The sequence below is a fragment of the Syngnathus typhle genome, linkage group LG5, assembly GCF_033458585.1.
Source record: "Syngnathus typhle isolate RoL2023-S1 ecotype Sweden linkage group LG5, RoL_Styp_1.0, whole genome shotgun sequence".
Taxonomy (NCBI): Eukaryota; Metazoa; Chordata; class Actinopteri; order Syngnathiformes; family Syngnathidae; genus Syngnathus; species Syngnathus typhle.
This window is the reverse complement of record NC_083742.1, coordinates 5499601-5521514: the sequence shown is the minus strand read 5'-3', so window position 1 is coordinate 5521514 and position 21914 is coordinate 5499601. Positions and strand designations below refer to the sequence as shown.

Below are 21914 nucleotides of genomic sequence, written 5' to 3'. Positions count from 1 at the left end.
TCTACCTAAATCCGTATTACAGGTAATATTTTATTTCACAACACTTTGCCTTGTTCCTTTCTTCTCTGCTGTTCACTTCAAACACGCTCCATGCGCACGGAGCGTGGTGGTGCGTTTACGGGCAGTCGGAGAAATCAACGCCAACAAAAAAAATTACATCCAGCCTAGTTAAGACTATACCAAAGACTATAAAAATGGGACCCATTGCCTCCCTGCGTGTGTGACGATCATTGGGACTTAAAAATAAAATAAAAAAATAAAAAATTAATTTTTTTTTTTTAAAAAAATCATAAAAATTGGGTGCGTATTATACATGGGTACAAGCTTTTTTCCAGCATTAGCATGCCATTTTTAGGGGTGCGTACTATACATGGGGGCGCACTATACACGGAAAAAAACGGTAAGTAGTACCAATGTGTTAGATCGAACTTTAGTCAGTTCCGATCATTTTATAGGAGATCGTTTGAGAAACGCGATTGTTTACAGAGTGCTCGTTGGTTATTGGCTAGTGGATGCATACCGCAACCCTAGTCAACCTCAGTTTGTTGCAGTATAGCTTCTATTTTATGGGCCTTATAATCCGGTGCGCCTTATATATGGACAAAGTTTTAAAATGGGCCGTTCATTGAAGGTGCGCCTTATAATCCGGTGCGCCTAATAGTGCGGAAAATACGGTACTTCAGTTAGATCAGTTTTGTCACTTTGAACAACTTCCTCGGGTCTATCAGATCACTTTTACAGTTCAAGCCTCCACATCTTTGTGCAGGAGCAAAAAGTTCATACATCTGGAAATGTAAACAAGAAAATGATTCAAAAACTGTTCTTACTTGCCAAGTAATGTTGCACAACTGCCAATTATATTTAGAAATTGACAAAATATGGTCAACGATGACAGGAGCCACAAGACTCAGGGTTAGATGGGAGGAAAAAAAAGGGCCGTCTCATATCAAAACACAAATGCAAGCACAAACAAACCAAATTAGTATAACATTCATGTGGACAGGATGATATCATGATTATTTTCAAAGCATCAATACTAACACAAACTTGAAATTTTGATTCGATTGCTCGCAAGTAAACCTCGTCAGATTTACTCCATATCTCCATTCATTTTCTGGGCTCATGAGTAAGGTGGAACCTTCTGCGACTGACTTTGGGAGAGAGGTGGGGTGAACCCTGGATTGGTTGCCTGTCAATTGCAGTATCTAAATAACCATTTTTAAAAAGTAATTATGAGTGTCTAATATTTAAAAAAGGCCTTCCTCACGCATAGCCAGCGATCACATTATTATACACTATTATACAAACATAGGAAGCAAGTAAAAACAAACAATGGTGATTGAAAGAACATTTAATAACTTCATATCCGATAGCTATTCAGACACCAACACTGCAGCAAGCATTCATTTAACTGACAAACTCCTTTTCAGTCAACACACTGAAACATCATTCATGAAGGTACAAGACATTAGTGAACTGGCTCCACATTAACTGCTTTGGGAGCTACTGTGTTTTTGAGCACACCAATAACTGCAGATGTATAGCATGTGTTTACATTTGAATACGTGTTCATATACAGTATCTCTTTGTAAAGATTATTAACGGTGCAGTCCAAATACAAAGTTTTCCATATAATCACCACAGAGACGAACAGGATTTCTTTCACTTCCATTATTTTATTCAACTGACAACTGAGTCTATATCGGCTGACTTTGAATGAGAGTTGGGCTCCAACTTCTTTAATTATTTGGGAGTTTTTGTTTTACTTTAAAATGGGAAAGAAAAATTACAAGAACTGTTTGTCAATGTCCATTTATGTACATACAGACTTTTAATGATGCCAATCAATCATTGAGTTCCTACTCCTTCATTGAGATTGATCATACTGAAACACTAAAATATTGTTGTAGTAGATGTAAAAGACATAAGATCCCTAGAAGTCCCAAATTACCTTAATGTATGTGTACATTTTGAATATACAATAACTTCAAGTGATAACAATAGTTGTTAGTACATATAGTTAGTTACTGTATTAGTAAAATGGTCATTGTACATAAATGGCAAAATATGCCAATAGGAACTGTCAAAATGAATTAATCTGTTGGAATTTAGCAATCCATCTGGATTACTATTGTTACTGAAATCAAGAATAAATAAAACTAAACACTCATTTTCTGACACACGCACTCAAACGCCCACACAAACTACACAACATTCATGACTAAAGTACTGCACTCAGAATTCATGGAATTCAAGTAAAATCCACAACCACAAAGTGATCACTGCAATCAAGTGTTGAAAATGATGACTGGTAACATAATACTACTCCTAAATGCAAATAAACTAAATTAATGCAGCTACATTGCAATTCTTTTGTGAGAGTGAGGGCAAAAATGAACAGCACATGTGTTGGTGTGATCTGTTTTGGTCTTCAATACATCAAAATTCATTGCATCCTATGGTAGAGAATTATGTACAGCACATCGGCTGGAGGAAACAAACAGTTGTTAATGTGAGCTGTAGTGAGTGAATCTTGGTCTGACTTTGCTGAATCTTAATAACGTTATGAGCTTCAATTATGCTACAAGAAGCAGGCCCAATGTCATTTCACTGTATTCATTTAATTAACTAGCTAATTTATATTTGTCAATTAAAAAACTACCAGTTATCGTATTTTCACGGCCATAAGGCGCACCTAAAAGTCTTACATTTTCTCCAAAATGGACGCCTTATGTTCCATCTTCCGCTCTAATAAAACACATGCAGTCCAACAATATCACTAAGACGGATGAGGTAACGCTTACTTTCGACATTCCGGTGAACCACACTGTCGAGAAGTCAGCTTTTACTGTAGCGCTAACTTGCCATGCTCATGGTCAGAAACTGACACCTTTTCAAGAGGAAGGCGCTGCCTAAAGAAAAGTTTCCACCTGGAGTCATCAATAAGGCAAATCAAAAGGGCTGGATGGACGGGGAGAAAATGAGATTGGCTAAGTGAGGTGTACGTAAAGAGACCGGATGTTTTTTTTCCACGCGTCACCATCCTTGTTGATCTGTGACTCCATGCGCGCCCGTCTCACAGCCGCTGTGAAAAACCAAGTTCAGCAAACGAACTTGGAGCTTGCTATCATTCCGCGAGGTTTGACGAAGGAACTCCAATCATTGGACATCGGTGTAATAAAGTCGTTCAAAGTTGCAGTTGAAGTTGCGAGCGTCATGGGAGCGATGGCTAACACAGCTTTACAAAAACTGTGAGGCAGCGTTGAGTGAGTTACATCACAATATGTGAATGAACCGTGGATGCTTGGGCGAACATGTCTCCTCGCACTGTTGTTCGGGCTTTCGCAAAATAATTCCTGAGGAGCCGCATGGCAACAAAACTGACTCTGAAAATGAGGAGAGAGAACCTGGCGTGTTTGGAGAACTTGCTGAGTTGTTCATTTTAGGCACAGAAGATGAGGACTTTGATGGATCAAAAAACATCGCTAAATACTTCAATGAAGTACAATCAAACTCAGCTGTTCATTTCAGACAGAGAAGATGAGGACTTTGACGGAATTGTGGATGAGGATTGATCAAAAAACATTGCTACGCTTTGTTCCTTCTGCCTTTTTAAAACAATGCGAATGCATGCTACCGTATGTTTTAAGCTAGCGTATGTTTTACCATGCCTGCCCCCAATAATACGGTGCACCGTATGTAGACGTTAAATACAGAAATAGCACCCGTAACTGAGACTGCGCCTTTTATAATGGTGCGCCCTATGGTCGCGAAAATACGGTACTGATTAAGTACTGGTCGACTCAACAAGTGGTAAATCATATTTGTGCTAATGTTTTTAAAACACTGTCTTTGATTGGAACACTATGAGAAATAGTGACAGTTACATTTCCAACTCTTATACTGTATCTTGCCAGATGACAACGAAACTCAACAGACCCTAAAGAAAAATGTCATTTAGAGGTAATGCAAAGGCCTGTTTTAAACCTAGAGCCCAGTGAGGTCTACAATGGCCTTGATGAAGATGGTGTCATCGCGAATATAAGTGTTTTTAGATTCCAGCTTGGAGAGCGGACAGAAGAGCGGGCAGCCACTGGCAATGTTCATATCACTCACAGGCCTCTGGAAGGATGAGGATGAGATGTCAGGCCGGAAAGCATCGATTATGTGCTCCCTGTTGTTCTGGTCGAGCAGCATTAGGGTGACCTGGGTACAGATGTGGCAATTTTGCTTAAGACAACGGTTCCAATATGCAAAAATCAGAGGCGCTATTAGACAGTGGTACCTTGTACAGCGGTACAGCAGGCGTGCTAGAGCCTATCCCAGCTGACTTCGGGAAGTAGGCGGAAGACACCCTGAACTAGTGGCCAGCCAATCGCAGGGCACACAGACAAACAATCATTCACACACACACTCAATTTGGCAGTTTTCAATTTGGAGTGGTCAATTGGCCTGTCTTGCATGTGGGAGGAAACTGGAGTACACAGAGGAAACCCACGGAAGCACGGAGAAAACATGCAACTTCCACAGAGGGAAACCGAGGCAGGAATCGAACCCATGCTGGCAGGCAAGTGTACCCTGAACACCATCTGTGACGTATACACTGTGTGCAGAATTATTAGGCAAGTGCGTATTTTGACTGAATGATAATTTTTATGCATATTTTCTAACTCCATCCTGTATAAGCTTGAATGCTCACTCAATACAAGCATAACATGTGATGTGTATTTGTGTTATAAAGGATGGTGAGGCCTCAGCAGATCAACACCCTATTTCATGGTGTGCTTAATTATGAGGCAGATTGTTATCCTCAGGCAAAATGGGGCAAAAAAAGAAAAAGAGATATAAGTGACTCTGAAAGGTAACAAATTGTAAACATTCTTTCAGAAGGGTACAGCACTCTTGAAATAGCTAAGGTTTAAGCAAAATTGTTTCCTCCCGCTTCCCTTTTCACCAAGTCATGTCAAACAAATGTGAAATGACTGTAATAAGCGCGTTGTGTATGTACTTGCCGAAATAAACAAATCAAATCAAAGATATTGGGGCGTGACCACAGAACCATAAACGTTTCATTGTAAATAGTCAACTATGTTGCAAGATACATGGTAAAGAAAAAAAAGACGCAAATTAACTGCCAAAGATTTGAGAAGACTCAAACATAAAGCTACCAGGAGCCCGTTCTCTCCCAGTGCTACCATATTCCGGAACTTAAATCTACCTGGAGTGCCCAAACATACCAGGTGTTTAGTGCTCAGAGACATGGCCAGGGTGCGAAAGGCTGACACCTGACCACAACCGAGCAAGATATACATGTTGAAACGTCAAAACTTGGTCAGGAAATATCAGGAGACTGATCTTTCACAGATCCGATGGACTGATGAGACGAGAGTGACTTTTGACGGGCCAGCTGGACCCATGGCTGGATCAGTAACGGCCACAGAGCTCCACTTCAAATAGGACGCCAGCCAGGTGGAGAATGGGTACTGGTATGGTATTATTAAAAATGAGCTGGACCTTTTTGAGTTCCATATAGACTTCAAATTAACTCTAAAATTAAAACAAAAATGTATTCAAATTAACCAACTTCCAGTTTTTAGAAGACACTTTCTTCAAGCAGTGGTATAGTAATAAGTGCATCTTTTAAGAAGACCATGACTTTTATGCAGGAAAATATTCCATTGCATGCATCAAAGTACTCCACTTGGTAGCTCGCCGGTAAAAGGCCTTAAAGAATAATGAGGTGGCCCCCCTTCTTCACCTGACCTTAATTCTATTGAGAACTTCCTAAAGGGAAGATTTACGCTGAAGGAAAACAGTATACCTCTGTGAACAATGTCTGGCAGGCTGTGGTTGTAGCTGCACAAAAAGTTATTGAACAACAGATCAAGAAGCTAGCTGACACACTCCATGGATGGAAGAAGGGTGGCTGTGTTGGTCACTGATTTTTTTTTTAAAATGTGTAAATTTTGAGTCATTTGTTATTTTTACTTTAACAAATGAAAATAAACAAGTGACAATGGAAAGGTTCCATGTTTACTTTAGTTACAAAGTAATTCTGCACACTAATTGTCGCCAAATAATTGTACACATAGAAACGTAACCAAGAAAGCCAGGATCTCACGTTTACTCTCTTAAATATTCAAGTTTAAGGTTGATTAACATTTTGATCGACCGAGAGCATTACAATCCTCAGTGTGTACATTCTAGATTTTCTTTTATAAATGAAACTACAAAATATAGACTGGTCATGACATTTAACTTTTTATCTTTTATGAGTCTTACCTTCTGATTAAAAGGCCACTTAAGGAGTGCGTCACTGTGTCCTCTCATCACCACAAAGAACAAAGATAAATGGGTCCCCCTTCCTGTCCCGTCACCATTTAGGTAGATACGCAAGCACATCTTGTAGCCATATTTACTTGTATAAAAGGCTGGAAAACATGACAATATGTTGTTACAAGAAAAACTCATCAGTGTCTTTATGACAAGAAAATGTTTTAATCATCAGATAATTATACCAGGAGAGAACATAGCAGGAGCTCGTCCAGCGATAGCGTCCTGTCTCTTCTTTGTAAAATCGCAGATCTTCCACACGAAGATCCCATCATATGTAGCTGCGGACATCTCCCTCATCTTCCCCTCCATCTCTACAATGGACAAGTCCCGCAGACTCACAGTTCTCTCCAGCTGACGAACCTTTACCACACATAAATAAGCTGTCATATATATATATATATATACACATATATATATACACATATATATATATATATATATATATATATATATATATATATATATATATATATATATATATATATATATATTCGTATATATGAAGTCATTGATTAATCAAAAACAAACAGTTTATCAAATTAATCATCTCGCATCTTTATAATTGCATAATCGTTTAGAGACATTTTTTAACAATATTGTCCAAATCTTTATTTCAGGCTCTCACAAGTCATAATTACTCTTGTCCTTCATGAAAGCAGACACATTTATCTTTTCGTGTTTAGTCAAAATAAGACATCTGCTTTTACTGTGGAAATGAACGACGTTAAATCGTTCTTGTGTGAGATTCTTTGTTGAGTTGTTTTTGATAGTCATAAATAACATACATTTACCGTAATTTTCGGACTATAAGTCGCACCGGAGTATAAGTCGCACCAGCCATAAAATGCCCAAAAAAGTGAAAAAAAACATATATATGTATATAAGTCGCTCCTGAGTATAAGTCGCCCCCCCACCCAAACTATGAAAAAAACCGCGACTTATAGTCCGAAAATTACGGTATTCATCTTCTGTCCCGCTTATCCGCATGAGGGTCGCGGATGTGCATTTCAGCAGTAAAATCAGCACAAAAATAATCAAACACTAATTGGGGAAAAAAATGAATGCACTTCAATGCACATGAAATTGTATCCGTTGCTGTGATTTGTTTTTATATTCCTTTTTATATCTTGTCTTTTGAAAAAAGCCACTAACGCTTTTCAAACACAATCCAGCAATGTGGGTTCCAGTAATGTGAATCCATCAAGTGTGTGGGTTTTCACACAGCGACATAACAACTTGCACAATAAGATAACAATACTTTATGTAGTGCTCTATAAAACATTTGTTGGTTAGTGGCAATTGTTTTGAACACAACGGGGCAAGTAAAGTGAGTGGGTGTGTAAACGTCCGACTGGGAGTTGCAGAATACCCTTAATTTAAAGAGGTGTGCTGTGCCTCTGTTATGGCCCTGAAATTACAGGTACCTCTGTAGGACAAAAACTGTTGAGTAGATATTGTCCGCTTTAACTTCATGTCATGCGTAAAGAAGAGCAACATGCAAAAAGGGAATTATGCCTGCTTTAACAAAGATTAATAATTACATTTACTAGACAATATCAATAGTTTATTTAACTAGTATAAAGACATTTCCAATGTTCCATTTGTCACCTTGTTGTTGAGAATCTCAATTTTGTCCTGGTCCAGTCTGTGTTGTCGATTGTAGGCTTCCATGGTGGTGCAGGAGCGTTCCATCTCTCGGTTGAGGACACAGACGATGTTCTCGAACGTATTGATTTTTAGCTCCAGCTCTTGGCAGCGTCGGCTCAATTCAACAACCTTGGTCTTTTCACCTTGGAGCTGCAGCTCCAGGGTGGCACCCACAGTGCTGGGTAGTGTGATGGAGGTGGAAGCCCCAGCCCCACCTCCACCAAGCTGGCTCATTTTGAGTTCTAAATCTCTCAGGGACTGGTGGAGCTCCTGTAGCTTGTGGCCAGCTACCTCCAGGCTCTGAGGCTGCAGGCTCTCCAGGCTCACTTTGATGCCCATGATGAAATGCAGAAGCAGGTTAAGGTGTTCGTACGAACATTGACGCTCATGTTCATGGATCTTCTCCTTCTCCACCTGCATATTAGAGAAGAGATTAGAATGTGTTTAGAACAAAACAGTTCTGTTAGAAAGCACCAGGGGTCACCAACTATTGTGCCACAAGCTATAGTGTATTTCTTGAGTACTGAATCATGCAAAGTTCCACCAATTTGACACACAATTCTGCCATAACCAAACTGCTTAAATTACCTTTACGTAATTACGTTCCTGTTGTTAATGTCATTCTTCTATGTAAACATACTGATTATGGTAAGAAAAGAAAAGAGGTACATATCAATATGCAACATTTGAATTTCAGAAATCATTTTCAAATGTTTACTTTTACAACATTCATAGGAAATCACAGTGTCCCATTCACTGGTGAACTCTTTTTAGAACTGACCCGCAGGTGAGCGCTCCCTACTGCCCGTGGGCACCATATTGGTAACCCTTAAAATACACAACCCCAGAAAATAATAATGTGATGATGATGTACAATATGTAAGCAGAACAACAACAACAACATTACAAGCACAGAGCAAATAAATAATTGAACTTTAAGCATAGAGTATACATGCACCATTAATGTTCAATTTATTACGAACATTGAACCACACAAAAAAGTAAAATGTAATTAAAAATTATATTTTAAACAATTTTAACTTTCCCCGATACAATGTCCCAGTGGGATTGTTTGATAATCGGGGATAGTCATAACTGGGTGCAGCTATCGGAGGGCCCACAGTTCAATCGTCCCAACAAGGTCAAGAAAATGGGAATTAACGGCAAATGTGCTCCTCAGACTCAAACTTCTCAAATTTGCTAAATCGGGGAGGAAAAGCAGCCCACAGGTCCACTGTACCACTAATGTGCGAACAACAGTCACTCATGTTACATGGTATGCAGCAGTCAATTGTCATGAAATGCCCCAAAATGCAAATTATTATGCAAGAAAAAAAGATTGCAAGATTTGTTTTTTTTAATTATGGGTTTCTACCACGAACAACTAAATAGTATACCGATTTTTTTGGCAGTGTCGACAATATTGTCATCTTTGGCATGCTGTGTCAACAATTGGTAAGGTGGTAAAATGATCGTTTCTCAATCACCTTGTATCTTGTACTTTGAAGTAGCATAACTCAGTAATTAAGTGTCACGGGTCTCAATGCTTCTACATGGTCAGTCTAGATCAGAGTAGTAGTGCAAACCGCTAAAAAAATGTTTTGAATTTTGACAGCAATCTGTAATGACTGTTGAATAATTCTTGGTTTCCCGTCATCATGAAAGTTCTGATACATTGGCAAGAAACTGTTGTTATGGTCTTATCGCGGGTGTGTTAATACGGCGAGATCAATAAGTTAAGTTGAATAACGAGCTAGTGTCACACACAGCAAATTATGATGAAAATGTCTACTTACAGACGTATCGCAGCCAACAACATGAAATCGGCATGGTGCTTTAAATTTACTGCAGAACTTAATATGGTCCACATACTGCAAAACAAAAAATTAAAGAAGCTAATGATCTACAGATTGCTTAGTCGAATTAGATCCCCAACTAAATGAGAGTAAATGAGAATTGTGAATTTAAAGAAAATCACTTAAAGACCATATTTGGGATACCTTTTCTCTGGGTATCTTTTTCTTTGCACAACCTTCACAGATCATTGGGTACTTCGGGCAAATTTCATCATGAGCCTAAAAAACAAATTACAAAGTAACAATTCAATCAGAATCCTAACATAGTATCCTAATTAAGAGTCCAACTATGATTTCATTAATTTTAATACAGATGGAAAGAAATACTCTGAAGATGTCAAAAACAAATTAGGGGTGCAACAGTACATTACAGTACGGTACCTACAATAGAGTCCGTGCCTTGGTTTCCGCACGCTTCTATTGAAATATCCCACTTTTTTAATTCTGGGATTGATTTAACAAATAAGGATTTTGACACTCAATTTTTACACAAAAGGAAAATTTGGTACCATAGTGATTACGTTTACATGCAGACAATAACCCAAATATTGGCAGGATTCAAGTTTTTAAAGTACATGTAAACACGCACAGAAACCCAAATATGTGCTTTATCGGGTTTTTAAAAATCAAAATAAGACCCCTGGGTTACCTCTCTTCTTACCCAAATATCTCGGCTTGTAACTGCGATCGGGTTACCTCCTAACCACGCTCGCTACTGCTCTATCCACAGGGAATCTTGGTCTTTGTAGTACAGGTACATTTGTATGTGCACCATCCTCGCCGTAGCAAGCCTAACTTGAACACAGATTTTTCAGCAGCGTTTTCACGTTACTTTCCGTCTCTAAGGCAAAAATGAAAGTGTGTACATTGCCAGTGGTACCTGTGTAAGTCCATACGTCGTACGCGCAATTCACACAAGCAGATGTAAACAATCATGGCGGAGCTCGGATAAGCGACAGAAAAACACTTTGTGAGTGTGTGGGTGGCGGGGGGAGACTGCTTTATTCCTGCGGTGAGTGACGTGACTATAATGTGTTTTGTTAACAGTAGAAATTAACACACTGAAATGACATTTATTTGCTTCATGACATCAATGTGTGCACTTGATAGACCAAAACCTAGTCGATTCAAAATGTATCACATAAGTACAAGTACGTATGTACACAAATTGCAAAAAAAAATAGTGTCTGATGATCAGCGATGGGGACTCGAGTTACTGTAACTTGGACTCGAGTCGACTCGAGTCGCTGTTTTGATGACTTGTGACTTGACTTGACAAAAATAAAAAAAAACTTGAGACTCGAAGTTAAAGACTCGGGACTTGACTTGTGACACGATGACTTGAATGACTTCAGTGTTATTTAGTTTATGTTTTCAGTTTGAATATAAAATTAATAACACATTTAAAAAAGTAATATCGATAACACGGTAGGAGCGCAGGCTGAGAATGGCGTTGTCATGATTGGATCGCTACCCTGTCCATCAATCAGTCGTGCCTTCTCTACCTACCTAACGTGTTTATTGGAGAATCACGCCCCTTTATATCAGACATGCACAAACATGTCAGCGGGAGCGGTAACTTCGGCTATCGTAATTACCTTTATGACGGCAAAAGACGGACAGCACAGTGCAAGATATGCAACAGAAACATTTCAGACAGCCAGACGACTTTGAGCTCTGGTGTCTCCAGATGTTACAGATGAAACATAAAATGTTTTTAATGCTCTTTAATGTGTTTCTTCTTTCATATTTATTTCAGATTATCTTTTCATATTTGCAACTCAAATGTGTCACACACTGTCGGCAGACGTTCATTTGTTTAGATTGAGCTGTCAGTCATTGTATGAGGTAATTTCTTTTTTGTTTGATTCCATGGTGTATTTTACTGAATATCAGTCATTACTGTGCAAATCCAAATTATTGTCATTTTTTTTAAACAGGTTATACACATTGGACAATGATGGTTACTTAAAGTTACTTATATCTTGTCTTTTCACGTTACTAAGATCAGATTCTGCGGGTAAAATTGCAATAATGTGACTTGACTTGGACTTGACTTGACCTATTTAAGGACTTGACTTGGACTTGACTTGACCTATTTAAGGACTTGACTTGACTTGCCCAAGAAAAAAATGACTTGGGACTTACTTGAGACTTGAAGGTTAAGACTTGAGACTTACTTGAGACTTGCACATGTGTGACTTGGTCCCATCTCTGCTAATGATCACATTAAACAAAATACAAGCAATGCTTTTTGTGAAACAACATAGAAACTGATCGAATCTAGAGTACACCGTGACAACATGCTATCAGCCATTTCTTTAAAGTGTGCAGTTACACTTTATACTTACAAGCAGTGCTTTTTGTGAAACAACATAGAAAGCGATTTAATGTAGATTACACCATGACAACAGGCTATCAGCCATTTCTTCAAAGTGTGCAGTTTGTTTGACACTATAACAGTCTTAACTTATCACTAGAATTTGCAATTTCTGTAGAAATTGCGTGTGAAGGCGAAGAGGTTGAATAAAAACTTAGGAAATGCTACAGAATGATGTTCAAAGTTGGAACGGGTTGAATCGGTCAGAAAACGTAAAAATTAGAAGGGAAAAAAGCAATTTTGTCAAATTTGGCGTAAATTTTAAAGTTTAAAATTTGGAATATTTGGTAAGTGGGAAGTTTTGGAATAGGTAGGCATAAGATGTACAGTTAAATTTTGAAACGGGTTGAATCGGTAAAAAAACAAAAAAAAAACGTAGAAATTAGAAGGAAAAAACATAATTTACTGGGAATGAAAAGTGATATTTTTGAATCGTGAGAAGTTTAGTAACCCATACTTTGGAATCCTAAAGTTGAAACCGGTTGAATCGGCCTTTGTTTTCACACAATTAGCATAAAAACACAGCGCCTCCTGCAGGTAGAGGGAAAAACTATAACCCTAACTAAAACACTCCCCATCTGAAATATGTCACCTCTAATTCTTTGACATGATGTCCTTGTTACCATTAAATAGACGTACAGGCTCTGTTATTGGTCTTAAAAGGTTTTTGCAAGCTCCTCCAGAAGTGATCTTGATTGCAACCTTTCTGACTCGTTCATCTTGACTAAGAAAAGTCTCAACCACAAGCCCCACGGGCCAATGGTTTCATTGGGCTTAATTGTTTTTAGCAGAACATGATCTCCCTTTTGTAGATTTAGAGCGTCGGATTGCCATTTCCTTCGTCCTTGTCGTGTTGGAGGATATTGTGTTCTCCAGTGATGCCCAAAATCATTTGAGAGATGTTGCACCTGCCTACCCTGATGTTCAAATAATTCATTCTTATCAAAGACGGAAGTTTACAGTTGCCGTTACTTCTGCCAGAAGAAAACTTTGAGAGTCAACAACATTAATGAATCTCATTGTTGTTGTCAGGGAACATGTCACACTTGATGTTTTGAGCTCTCGACGTGACTTACAATCTGCAGATTCCAAAATGAAGTTGTAAACTCTCCTTCCTCCAAACCAACTCAGGTTCTCAATTTATATGGAAAAAAAAGTTCCTTGTTATGCCGAACGTGTCAAATACTGATGATCTGGCAAGCGACCCGATGCTTTGATCGTCTAGGATAGCATAGGCTTTCAGTTTCTTCTCAGGAGAAGCTTTTGGATTCATGGGCACAAGACGGATTTACCCCTCGCTCACACCGGGCTCGGCATGGCTGCGGCGTGGTTTCTCTGCAACGCCGGCAGCGATTGACTGTGTTGCGTCTCCGGGAATTTCCGCCCACAAGACCATAAGATTACGGGGGAAGGAGGGGGGGCACGTTGAAGAGTTGAGCTCACGCGATAAAGAGAGTAAAATAGAGCTATTTGTAAACAATAGCCCTTCTTTTGCTCACAATGATATGCTTTTGGGACATTATTTCCGGGACTTTGGCTCTTCTACTATGGTTAAGCACGTTTTGTGCTTAAATAGTGTTTTTTTGGTCAGGTTTAATTTATTTGAACTCCTGTTTCGCCTTTCAAATACCCGATTCATGCCAAGCTATGTTGTTAGCGGAAATGGATCCTTCTGTGTGTCTGTCTGTCTGTTAATCAGCAACTCCCCGAAGATAGGCTCAAGCACGCCCGCGACCCCCGTGGGGACAAAGCAGTACAGAAAATGGATGGATGGATTTTTCAACATACTGGGTTAGTGGATGAGTTTACAGATAGGTTCAAAGCATTTTTGCTTTTGTTATTTTTGAGGATACACTTGCACATGTTGCCAGTCATCGTTGTACTTGTCAATTACCGTATTTTCTGCCCTATGAGGCGCACCTAAAAACCTAAATTTTTATCAAAAGTCGACAGTGCGCCTTATAGTCCGGTGCGCCTTATATATGGATCAAGTGATGAATTTGTTGATCCATACTGGTTGTACACAGTGCTCTGCCAAAACGTTTTAGTACGTTTTAGTACGACTAGTAAATTACAAGGTCGCATCGCTTCCCAACATTACGGTAACTGTAGTCAGGGGGCGTCACCGAATAGCTGTTGTACCCGCGAGGCTATTTCATTTCAAAATAGGCTGCTCCGTTAATGTTTCGAGTAAACCTACGGATCGATATGGAAGGGAAACATAGGTAAGTAGTACCAATGCGTTAGATCGAACTTTAGTAAGTTCTGATCATTTTATAGGAGATCGTTTGAGAAACGCGATTGTTTACACTTTGCTGAGGCTCATGGGAGATTGCGAGCTGAGGCTCATAGGAAATTGCGGATGGCTAATGCTATAACGATAGCTGCTATACGCGCGAGGCTATTTCATGTCAAAATAGGCTGCTCTGTTCATGTTTCGAGTAAATCTACGGATTGATATGGAAGGGAAACATAGGTAAGTAGTACCAATGCGTTAGATCGAACTTTAGTCAGTTCTGATCATTTTATAGGAGATTGTTTGAGAAACGCGATTGTTTACAGAGGGCTTGTTGGTTATTGGCTAGTGGGTGCATACCACAACCCTAGTCAACCTCAGTTTGTTGCAGTAAAGCTTCTATTTTATGCGCCTTATAGGCCGGTGCGCCTTATATATGGACAAAGTTTTAAAATGGGCCGTTCATTGAAGGTGCGCCTTATACCCCGGTGCGCCTAATAGGGTGCAAAATACGGTAAAATAGCTCCACATGCTTGAGGCACTGATGCTATATGACTGCAGTCAGCAAGTCGTCCGTGTTGATAAATGCCAAAACACCTAATTGCCAATTCAACAACAAAGAGGACACATGGACTAGTCAACTAGACAGTTAAAGTCTGGATAGAAACAGACAGATCTCACATTCACACAATTGCTGATGTGACTCATGTGAACCCACGCTGCTTTCATGAACGACTACATCCACAGAGACTGCTTCTAACAACTTAGTCTTAATATAGCATAACATTTCAAAACTACATCTCCAGAAAAACAAATCTACATCTCACCTTGATGTTCTTTAAAAGGAATGGTTCTTTACAGTATTTGCAGTTGAGTGTCCTCTCAGGACATTCTCGCTCATCATGACGTTCCTGTTCGTTGGCTCTCATCAACTCTTTGCAGGAAGGGCACAAGATGATAGCAAAGTCACAGTGGCCCTCATGGCAGGCCTGCAGGGAATCAGCATGAATACTTTAAAATCATTAAACAGGCAGAGGAGGATGCTTTATTCGAAAGTTTGGATGTAATAGAAGAGTAAGTAAACACCAGCAAACATCTTTTTTAAATATGTTTATATGTTTGCTTCAACAGCTTATCTTTGCTAATATTATTTTCTACATGTACTTATATGTCATCCATGCATTTTCTATACCAATTGTCTCATTGAAGTTGTGGGTTACTGCTTCATGCATATCATAGGAAAATTCAGGCTAGAGGCGGGGTAAACCCTGGACAAGACTTGATGGTTACTTGGATTTTTGAAAAACAATAATTGAGAGCCTTCCAATCAGTTGAGAATGCATCTTATGTTTCTAATTATCTTGTTGAGTCAGACAAAGGGCTTGTTTCTGTATTTTCCTCTTAGATTAGGCTCACCAACATTGTGCCCCATGGGCACCCGTAAGCCCCCAAGGAAAGACAGGAGTCGTTTGTGGGCCTGCTATAAATATAGTTTTCCAGTAATGAGAAATTGTGATTTTCTGAGACTGTTGTAGATATGGCGATTTGAAAATGTTGAAATATATGTATCAGTTTCCTCATTACTTTAGAAAATCATCAACATTATCAGTGCCTATATGTAAACAAATATCCTTAATTAGGAATTGTAACACATACAATTATTAAAAGTTATCTGAGCACATTTATTTCAGAAGTCTGTATGAAACTGATGGCCTTCTGCATTAATCATTCTTAACAAGTAGCTCGGTTTCAAAAAGGTTGGTGACCCGTGTTAGATTAGTGCAGTGATGATTATAAAATCCTTATACAGAAACATCATTGGCCCTAAATTGGTTCAAGTACTACTGGTCGGATCACTTACAGTTAACGTCCATTGGTGATAAATAATCTGCGGGTGTACAAGTTTGCCATGGCGTACCACAGGGATGCTCGGCCCATCATTGTTCATTCTTTACATTTGATTCCCTTACGAATTACGATTAGGAAGCACTCTTGACTTCCGCCGTTGTGCAGGCAACACCAAAATGGAACAAATGAAACCAGCCAGCATACCAAACTCCAGATGTGGCTCAAAGACATCAAGAACTGGATGACTGAAAATGTCTTATTAAATTCAAATAAAGATGAAATTATAATCTTTGCATCTGACCACCTCAGAGGCAGGGAGAGCAAGATAGAAAGGCTCTCAATGGTTTAAGATTTACACCAGCAGCACCACAAACAAATATTCACTGATCCCACTGAGGGGCAAACATTTGCAAGTGTTTGTGAACAACAAAAACGTGTGTTCAAGTCAGGATTCGGTCAAGGTCGCAAACATTTGCCCACAGTTTTAATGGATTTCGTTATCTCAAGGATGAGTATCAAAATTCTCTTTCAATAAAAACAGTACAGGCAAATGTTTGTGACCTTGATCAAACCCTGACGAGAAATCTTGATGTTCACAAATGTGGTGTATTTTTATTCTGGTATCATGCAATGTTTATCTCACTAGTAAGCCTAAGTGTGACCGGGTCATGTTCGGGTCAGGTTCTTGCAAATGTTTGCCTCTCAGTGGGACTACGAGCTTTACTGATGATGCAGGATGAGGAGCAATTGGGGGTTCTTCAGTACCTTCCTCTATGACAACCGCAATCCCCCGCCCACACTCCACTGACTTCACAAGCCTTCAAAAATTGGCTCTTGCTTTGTGTGTGCCACCCCAAAAATGTAAGTGACCCTATGTAAAATTTATGAAGGCACCCATTTTTAGTGAAGGAAGAATTGGGTTTTACATTTCTGTATTTACAGTATACCTCAAAATCTTTAATAGTCCCCGTCCATGTGCATCCTTCATTGGGGCAAACAGCTGCCAAGGCCTCAACTTCTCTCCGAGCTGCATTGTCTGGAAAAGCCTGGAGGGAACATTAGGGAATCCTGTCCATTAGCAGGCTGATGTGTGTTGTTGGCTACATTTTGAATGGTTGTGTTACTTTGATGACTTTCCTAAGGATCATAATAGTACATGAAAATGCATCTGCAAGGTGCAAAACATAAGCAGTAAGCAAGCAGTTTTTCTTGTTTGCTGTTTACAATCAATCAATTGTTGCTACATTTCATCATCTACGTCATGCTAGTTCCATATAATCAATAGACAAGTGAGAGTAAGAAATAAAGAAATTACTTACGCCTCCTTGTTTGAGAATCGAGGTGGGTTCCTCGAATAAGTCTTCTTTAAGGCAAGCATTGCATTTCTCAGGTCCAGAACTACACGACAACACATTATTATTCCACCAGTAAATATTTTGTGTTATTGATAAACCACCTTCAACGTGTCACACATTAATGATTGCTTGCATTTATTGTATTAGAATAAATATTTGTGTCCTCATAATAGAAGAAAACCTATCAACCTTGTCAATGGTAGTGAATAGCAATAAATGTACAGATTCTGTGCAGTGTTCCCTTGCTCTATTGTGGTTCACCTTTCGCAGTCCCACTGTTTCAATTATTTTTTGGGGGGTGTTAGTGTATCATGCATTTATTTTAATTTATTGTACAGCGTAGGAATGGTAAACGGCAAATGGAGTGCACTTATAAGGTGCTTTTATCTAAACTATGGTGTTCAAAGCACTTTTCAAAGTCTCACATTCACCCATTCTTACCCGCAATGTGTTCTGACACATCAAGTCCCCGTTTGGAGCACCGACATCGCGCACTGGCACCGTTTTTGGTGGGCTCTGAATAACTGAACGGCACTTTAAAACAAGTCGAGCCGTGTAAGCTAGATAGTTAACAGTTGCGTTCAGGGAGAGGGGAATGTTTAATCACCCCCCCCCCCCCCCCCCCGCAGTACAAAGAAGATAAAACATCGGCAAATAGCTGTTAGATATTTTGTCAAATTTTGTCTTAAAAAAACTTACCTTAACTGTAATCTGCATTCTTTAGTCAAAGACACAATCCTAGTTTTTTTAATGCGTGCGTTGTTTTATGTTATTGATCAGAGTGAAAGTAAGTTACCATGTTACCAGTTACCGCTGGCAGTGAATCATCTTCGCGACCTTAAAAGAGCGAAGAAGTCGAAGATGGCAACGAAGACAACGGGGGAAAAAGCAGCAAGATGAGCAGCTACCAAATTTTGTTTTTTTGCTAATATGCACCACAACATTCTAGTTAAGGAAAGCCATGTTGGGGTAAAATTAAAAAGTGGCCAGGGGGCAGAGCATGCTCCTCTTACAGCCTGCAGCTTGCAGTTAAATTGACGAGTATTTAGAAGGAAGGGCACCATTTGGGGATGGAAGGGGTCTCATAACCACATAATAGGAACATAACCCCACCCAAATAAATAAATAAAAACTTAAAATTAAAAAAGATATAATAAGGTCTACTTCTCTGATTTCCCTTATTGCAGTCACTTTTTGGAACGCAAGTCCTGCGATAATTAAGGGAACATGTACACAAGAATTTAACTCTGATTAATGTGTTACAGGAAATAGACAATTTATACTTAAAGTTAAAAGTCAAAGTCCCAATGATCATTGTCACATACACATCTGGGTGTGATGAAATTTGTCCTCTGCATTCAACCTATGCTCATGTGATTTTGATCCATCCCCTGGGGGAGAGGGGAGCAGTGAACAGCAGTGGTGCCGCGCTCAGGAATCATTTGGTGATCTAACACCCCGGCCGGGGTTTGAACCCACAACCTTCCAGTCTCAGGGCGGACACTCTACCACTAGGCTGGTTACAAGATTATCACCAATTATTAAAATGATTATATGGGGCACAAGAAGCGCGGAAATTAATTACGAGCTTCTTTGAAATTCACTATACGAATATACCTCAGACAATATCACTTGATCACTGTACTACAGGGGTCCCCAAACTTTTTCCTGTGAGGGCCACATAACCTTTCCCTTCTCTGATGGGGGGCCGGTGTCAGTTTGTAACAGAAAAAGTGTGACGATCGTAGGGGAGCTTAAAAAATTTCTTGTTTTCCAGAAAGCCACACATAACCAAATAACGGTTATTTAATAACCCTTTCCAGGTTCTTTACAGAGAAAAAGTCAGGAAACAAATAATAACACTATTAATGAAATAAATAATAACTAAATAACCCTCTCTGAGTTCTGAACAGAAAAAACAACTAAAAAAAATAACTAAATAACTATCTCTGGGTTCTTCATAGAAAAAAAACCATGGAACATTAACTTTCTGTTGTGCCATGCACAATCTTAACAGATAAAAGTTCAGCTCAGTTGTCAGAGCAGAACCTCTCTGACACATATGAGCAGTCTCTTAAAGTTCTTGTGTTCCTTCCTTATAATCCTTTTGTAGGTTCCAGTAGGCTTGTAGACACCGCTGTCTTTTTTGTTAAAGTTTGATAGTGCGTCATAGTCTGGAGTAAAACTTGTTGTGGCAATTCTTAGGCGAGATCCGAGGTGTTGGTCCGTTTACCTCGATCTGTGACGGGTAGATTTTGACGTTCATGTGGCTGAAACTGCATCTGAAAGCTCAGCGCGCGAATTACAAGAATGCTGTCGTCACAGCCCACGCTCTAAATTCGGGACTGATACAAATAGAGCGCGAGTGCGCCATGTCCGTACACGCACTTGTGAGTGTGCACCGAGCTTTCTGACACGGCTTCCGGTAGTAAATGCGCAGGCGAGCGCTTCCCCATCTACTGGGGAAACGCAGTCATTGCAGGCAAAATGACCAAAAAAAAAAAAAGTTTAATAATACAATTTGTTCAGGGTTGGCGGGCCGGATTAAACGGTCCCGTGGGCCGTATCCGGCCCGCGGGCCGTAGTTTGGTGACCCCTGCTGTACTACAAATGACCAATCATATTATATAAAATTTGTGACTGTTTCTAATTTGCCTTATTTAGCTTTTTTGTAACATGTTGCGAAATAGCTGCTGAATAACTTATTATTGTTTTTGTTTTTTTTTAACAATATGTCAATATTGTGGTTGACAACCCCCCCCCCCCCCCCCCCCTTAAGAAAACAAAAAATTGCTGTGCTACGGTATAGGTAACAATGCAAAATTATATACGAACTGTTTTTAATATTCATTCAATGATTGGAACACGTTTGAATGTTGGTCAGCTAGCTAATCGATGAGTATACAAATAAATAAATGATGTGCCGTAACACTTCAGGAATATTCAATTTAGCTGAGAGTGTTATCATAATAGAACGAGATACAAAATCATGGTCAACGTGAACATGAGAACGTTGGAAACACAAGCTATCCTCAGAGTCTTTTAATAAGGATAAAAGTTGTGATTAGAGCAATGTCCGTTGGCCGAATTCAGAGTATGTGTTTGTAATATGAATGTTACAATGACCTTGTATTTCGTTGCCTGTGACAATACACACGGGAGCATTAAATTGATGCTTTAAAAAGGCTCAGTAGCCAGTTGTAAATCAATGTACGACCGCTAGCCCGTCAGCCACCATGACACGATACCCACCTCACTATTTGGTTGAAACAGAACGAACAAAAGCGGTGTCCACATTGCGCCTGTAAGGGCCTTCGCAGGATTTTTAGGCAAGAATTACACAAATGTTTGTCCTCCAGGTTGTTGGCCAAAATTTTCTTTGGGAAGCCTGGTTTGTTTCCTTCCAGCGAAGATGGTGGAGACGGCTCTTGAGCAGCCATTATTCCCCTTGAGCAATATCGGGGTGCTCACTAACTGGGGTCTGTTCAAGAAAGCAAAGTAGGAAACACCTCTAAAAGTGTATTTAGCGATGTACGCCAATAAGCACCCATTAGACTACGGGCTAAAATAAATAGCTCCATTCGCAAAACACACAATGCACAATGTGCCTCTCGTAAAAAGGGAATCTTGATTTCACGTGTTTAAAAGAACCAACCGAGGATGCTATGCTCACTGGTGCAATCTTTCTCTGCCTCTAGGGGGAGCAAGTACAACAGGAGAGCATCAGGAAGATGACAGCATTTTTGGCCATCGCTCCAACTTAAATTTATGTATTCCCAAAATACATACCACGGGCGCTTCCGTTTTTTCCATTCGAAAAAAAAACATGTTTTTCACAGAATTCTAAATTTTCAACCAAAAACTCACCATTCATTCCCGATGGCACATTCAACATTTCAGATTTACATATTTCACATTTGAAATTCACAACATTCAGCTCATTCAATTCACCTTGAAAAAGATGAATTCAATTTGTTGCAACTTTAAGCTGTCCATCCTATGTCTACTGATTCCAAAAATTCCCACTTACCAAAAATGCAACCTTTTCTCTATTAAAATACCCACTGTAAATATTTACATTATTTCTCATTGTTCTTTTGTAATTGAAGTAAAACAAGTACTACTACTACTAGTAGTACTGCTACAAAACTAGTCAATTGTAATACACATATTTAAAATAAAAAGGTTTTATGCTGGAAATTTCAAATAATAGTCTTTACACTGGAAGCCTTTATTATTATTGTTAGTATTATTGT

The 21914-nt window shown here is 39.3% G+C and overlaps 1 protein-coding gene across 3 annotated transcripts; it reads right to left on the bottom strand.

Annotated features, from left to right (window-relative positions):
• Positions 1-1336: 1336 nt before the first annotated feature.
• On the bottom strand, positions 1337-21371 carry LOC133154109 (TNF receptor-associated factor 2-like). Of its 3 annotated transcripts, XM_061278549.1 has the most exons (10): positions 20911-21371; positions 17623-17701; positions 17251-17349; positions 15283-15444; positions 9984-10058; positions 9780-9854; positions 7945-8397; positions 6519-6696; positions 6283-6431; positions 1337-4206 (listed from the first exon to the last, which is right to left on the bottom strand). In XM_061278549.1, the coding sequence occupies exons 1-10, from the start codon at positions 21096-21098 to the stop codon at positions 3988-3990; spliced, it is 1677 nt and encodes a 558-aa protein (XP_061134533.1). In that variant the 5' UTR covers positions 21099-21371; the 3' UTR covers positions 1337-3987. The 3 variants fall into 3 exon arrangements, with proteins under 3 accessions (XP_061134533.1, XP_061134534.1, XP_061134536.1); XM_061278550.1 differs by lacking the exon at positions 9780-9854; XM_061278552.1 differs by lacking the exons at positions 9780-9854; positions 9984-10058 and having other exon boundaries at positions 20911-21370.
• Between the last annotated feature and the right edge of the window lie 543 nt (positions 21372-21914).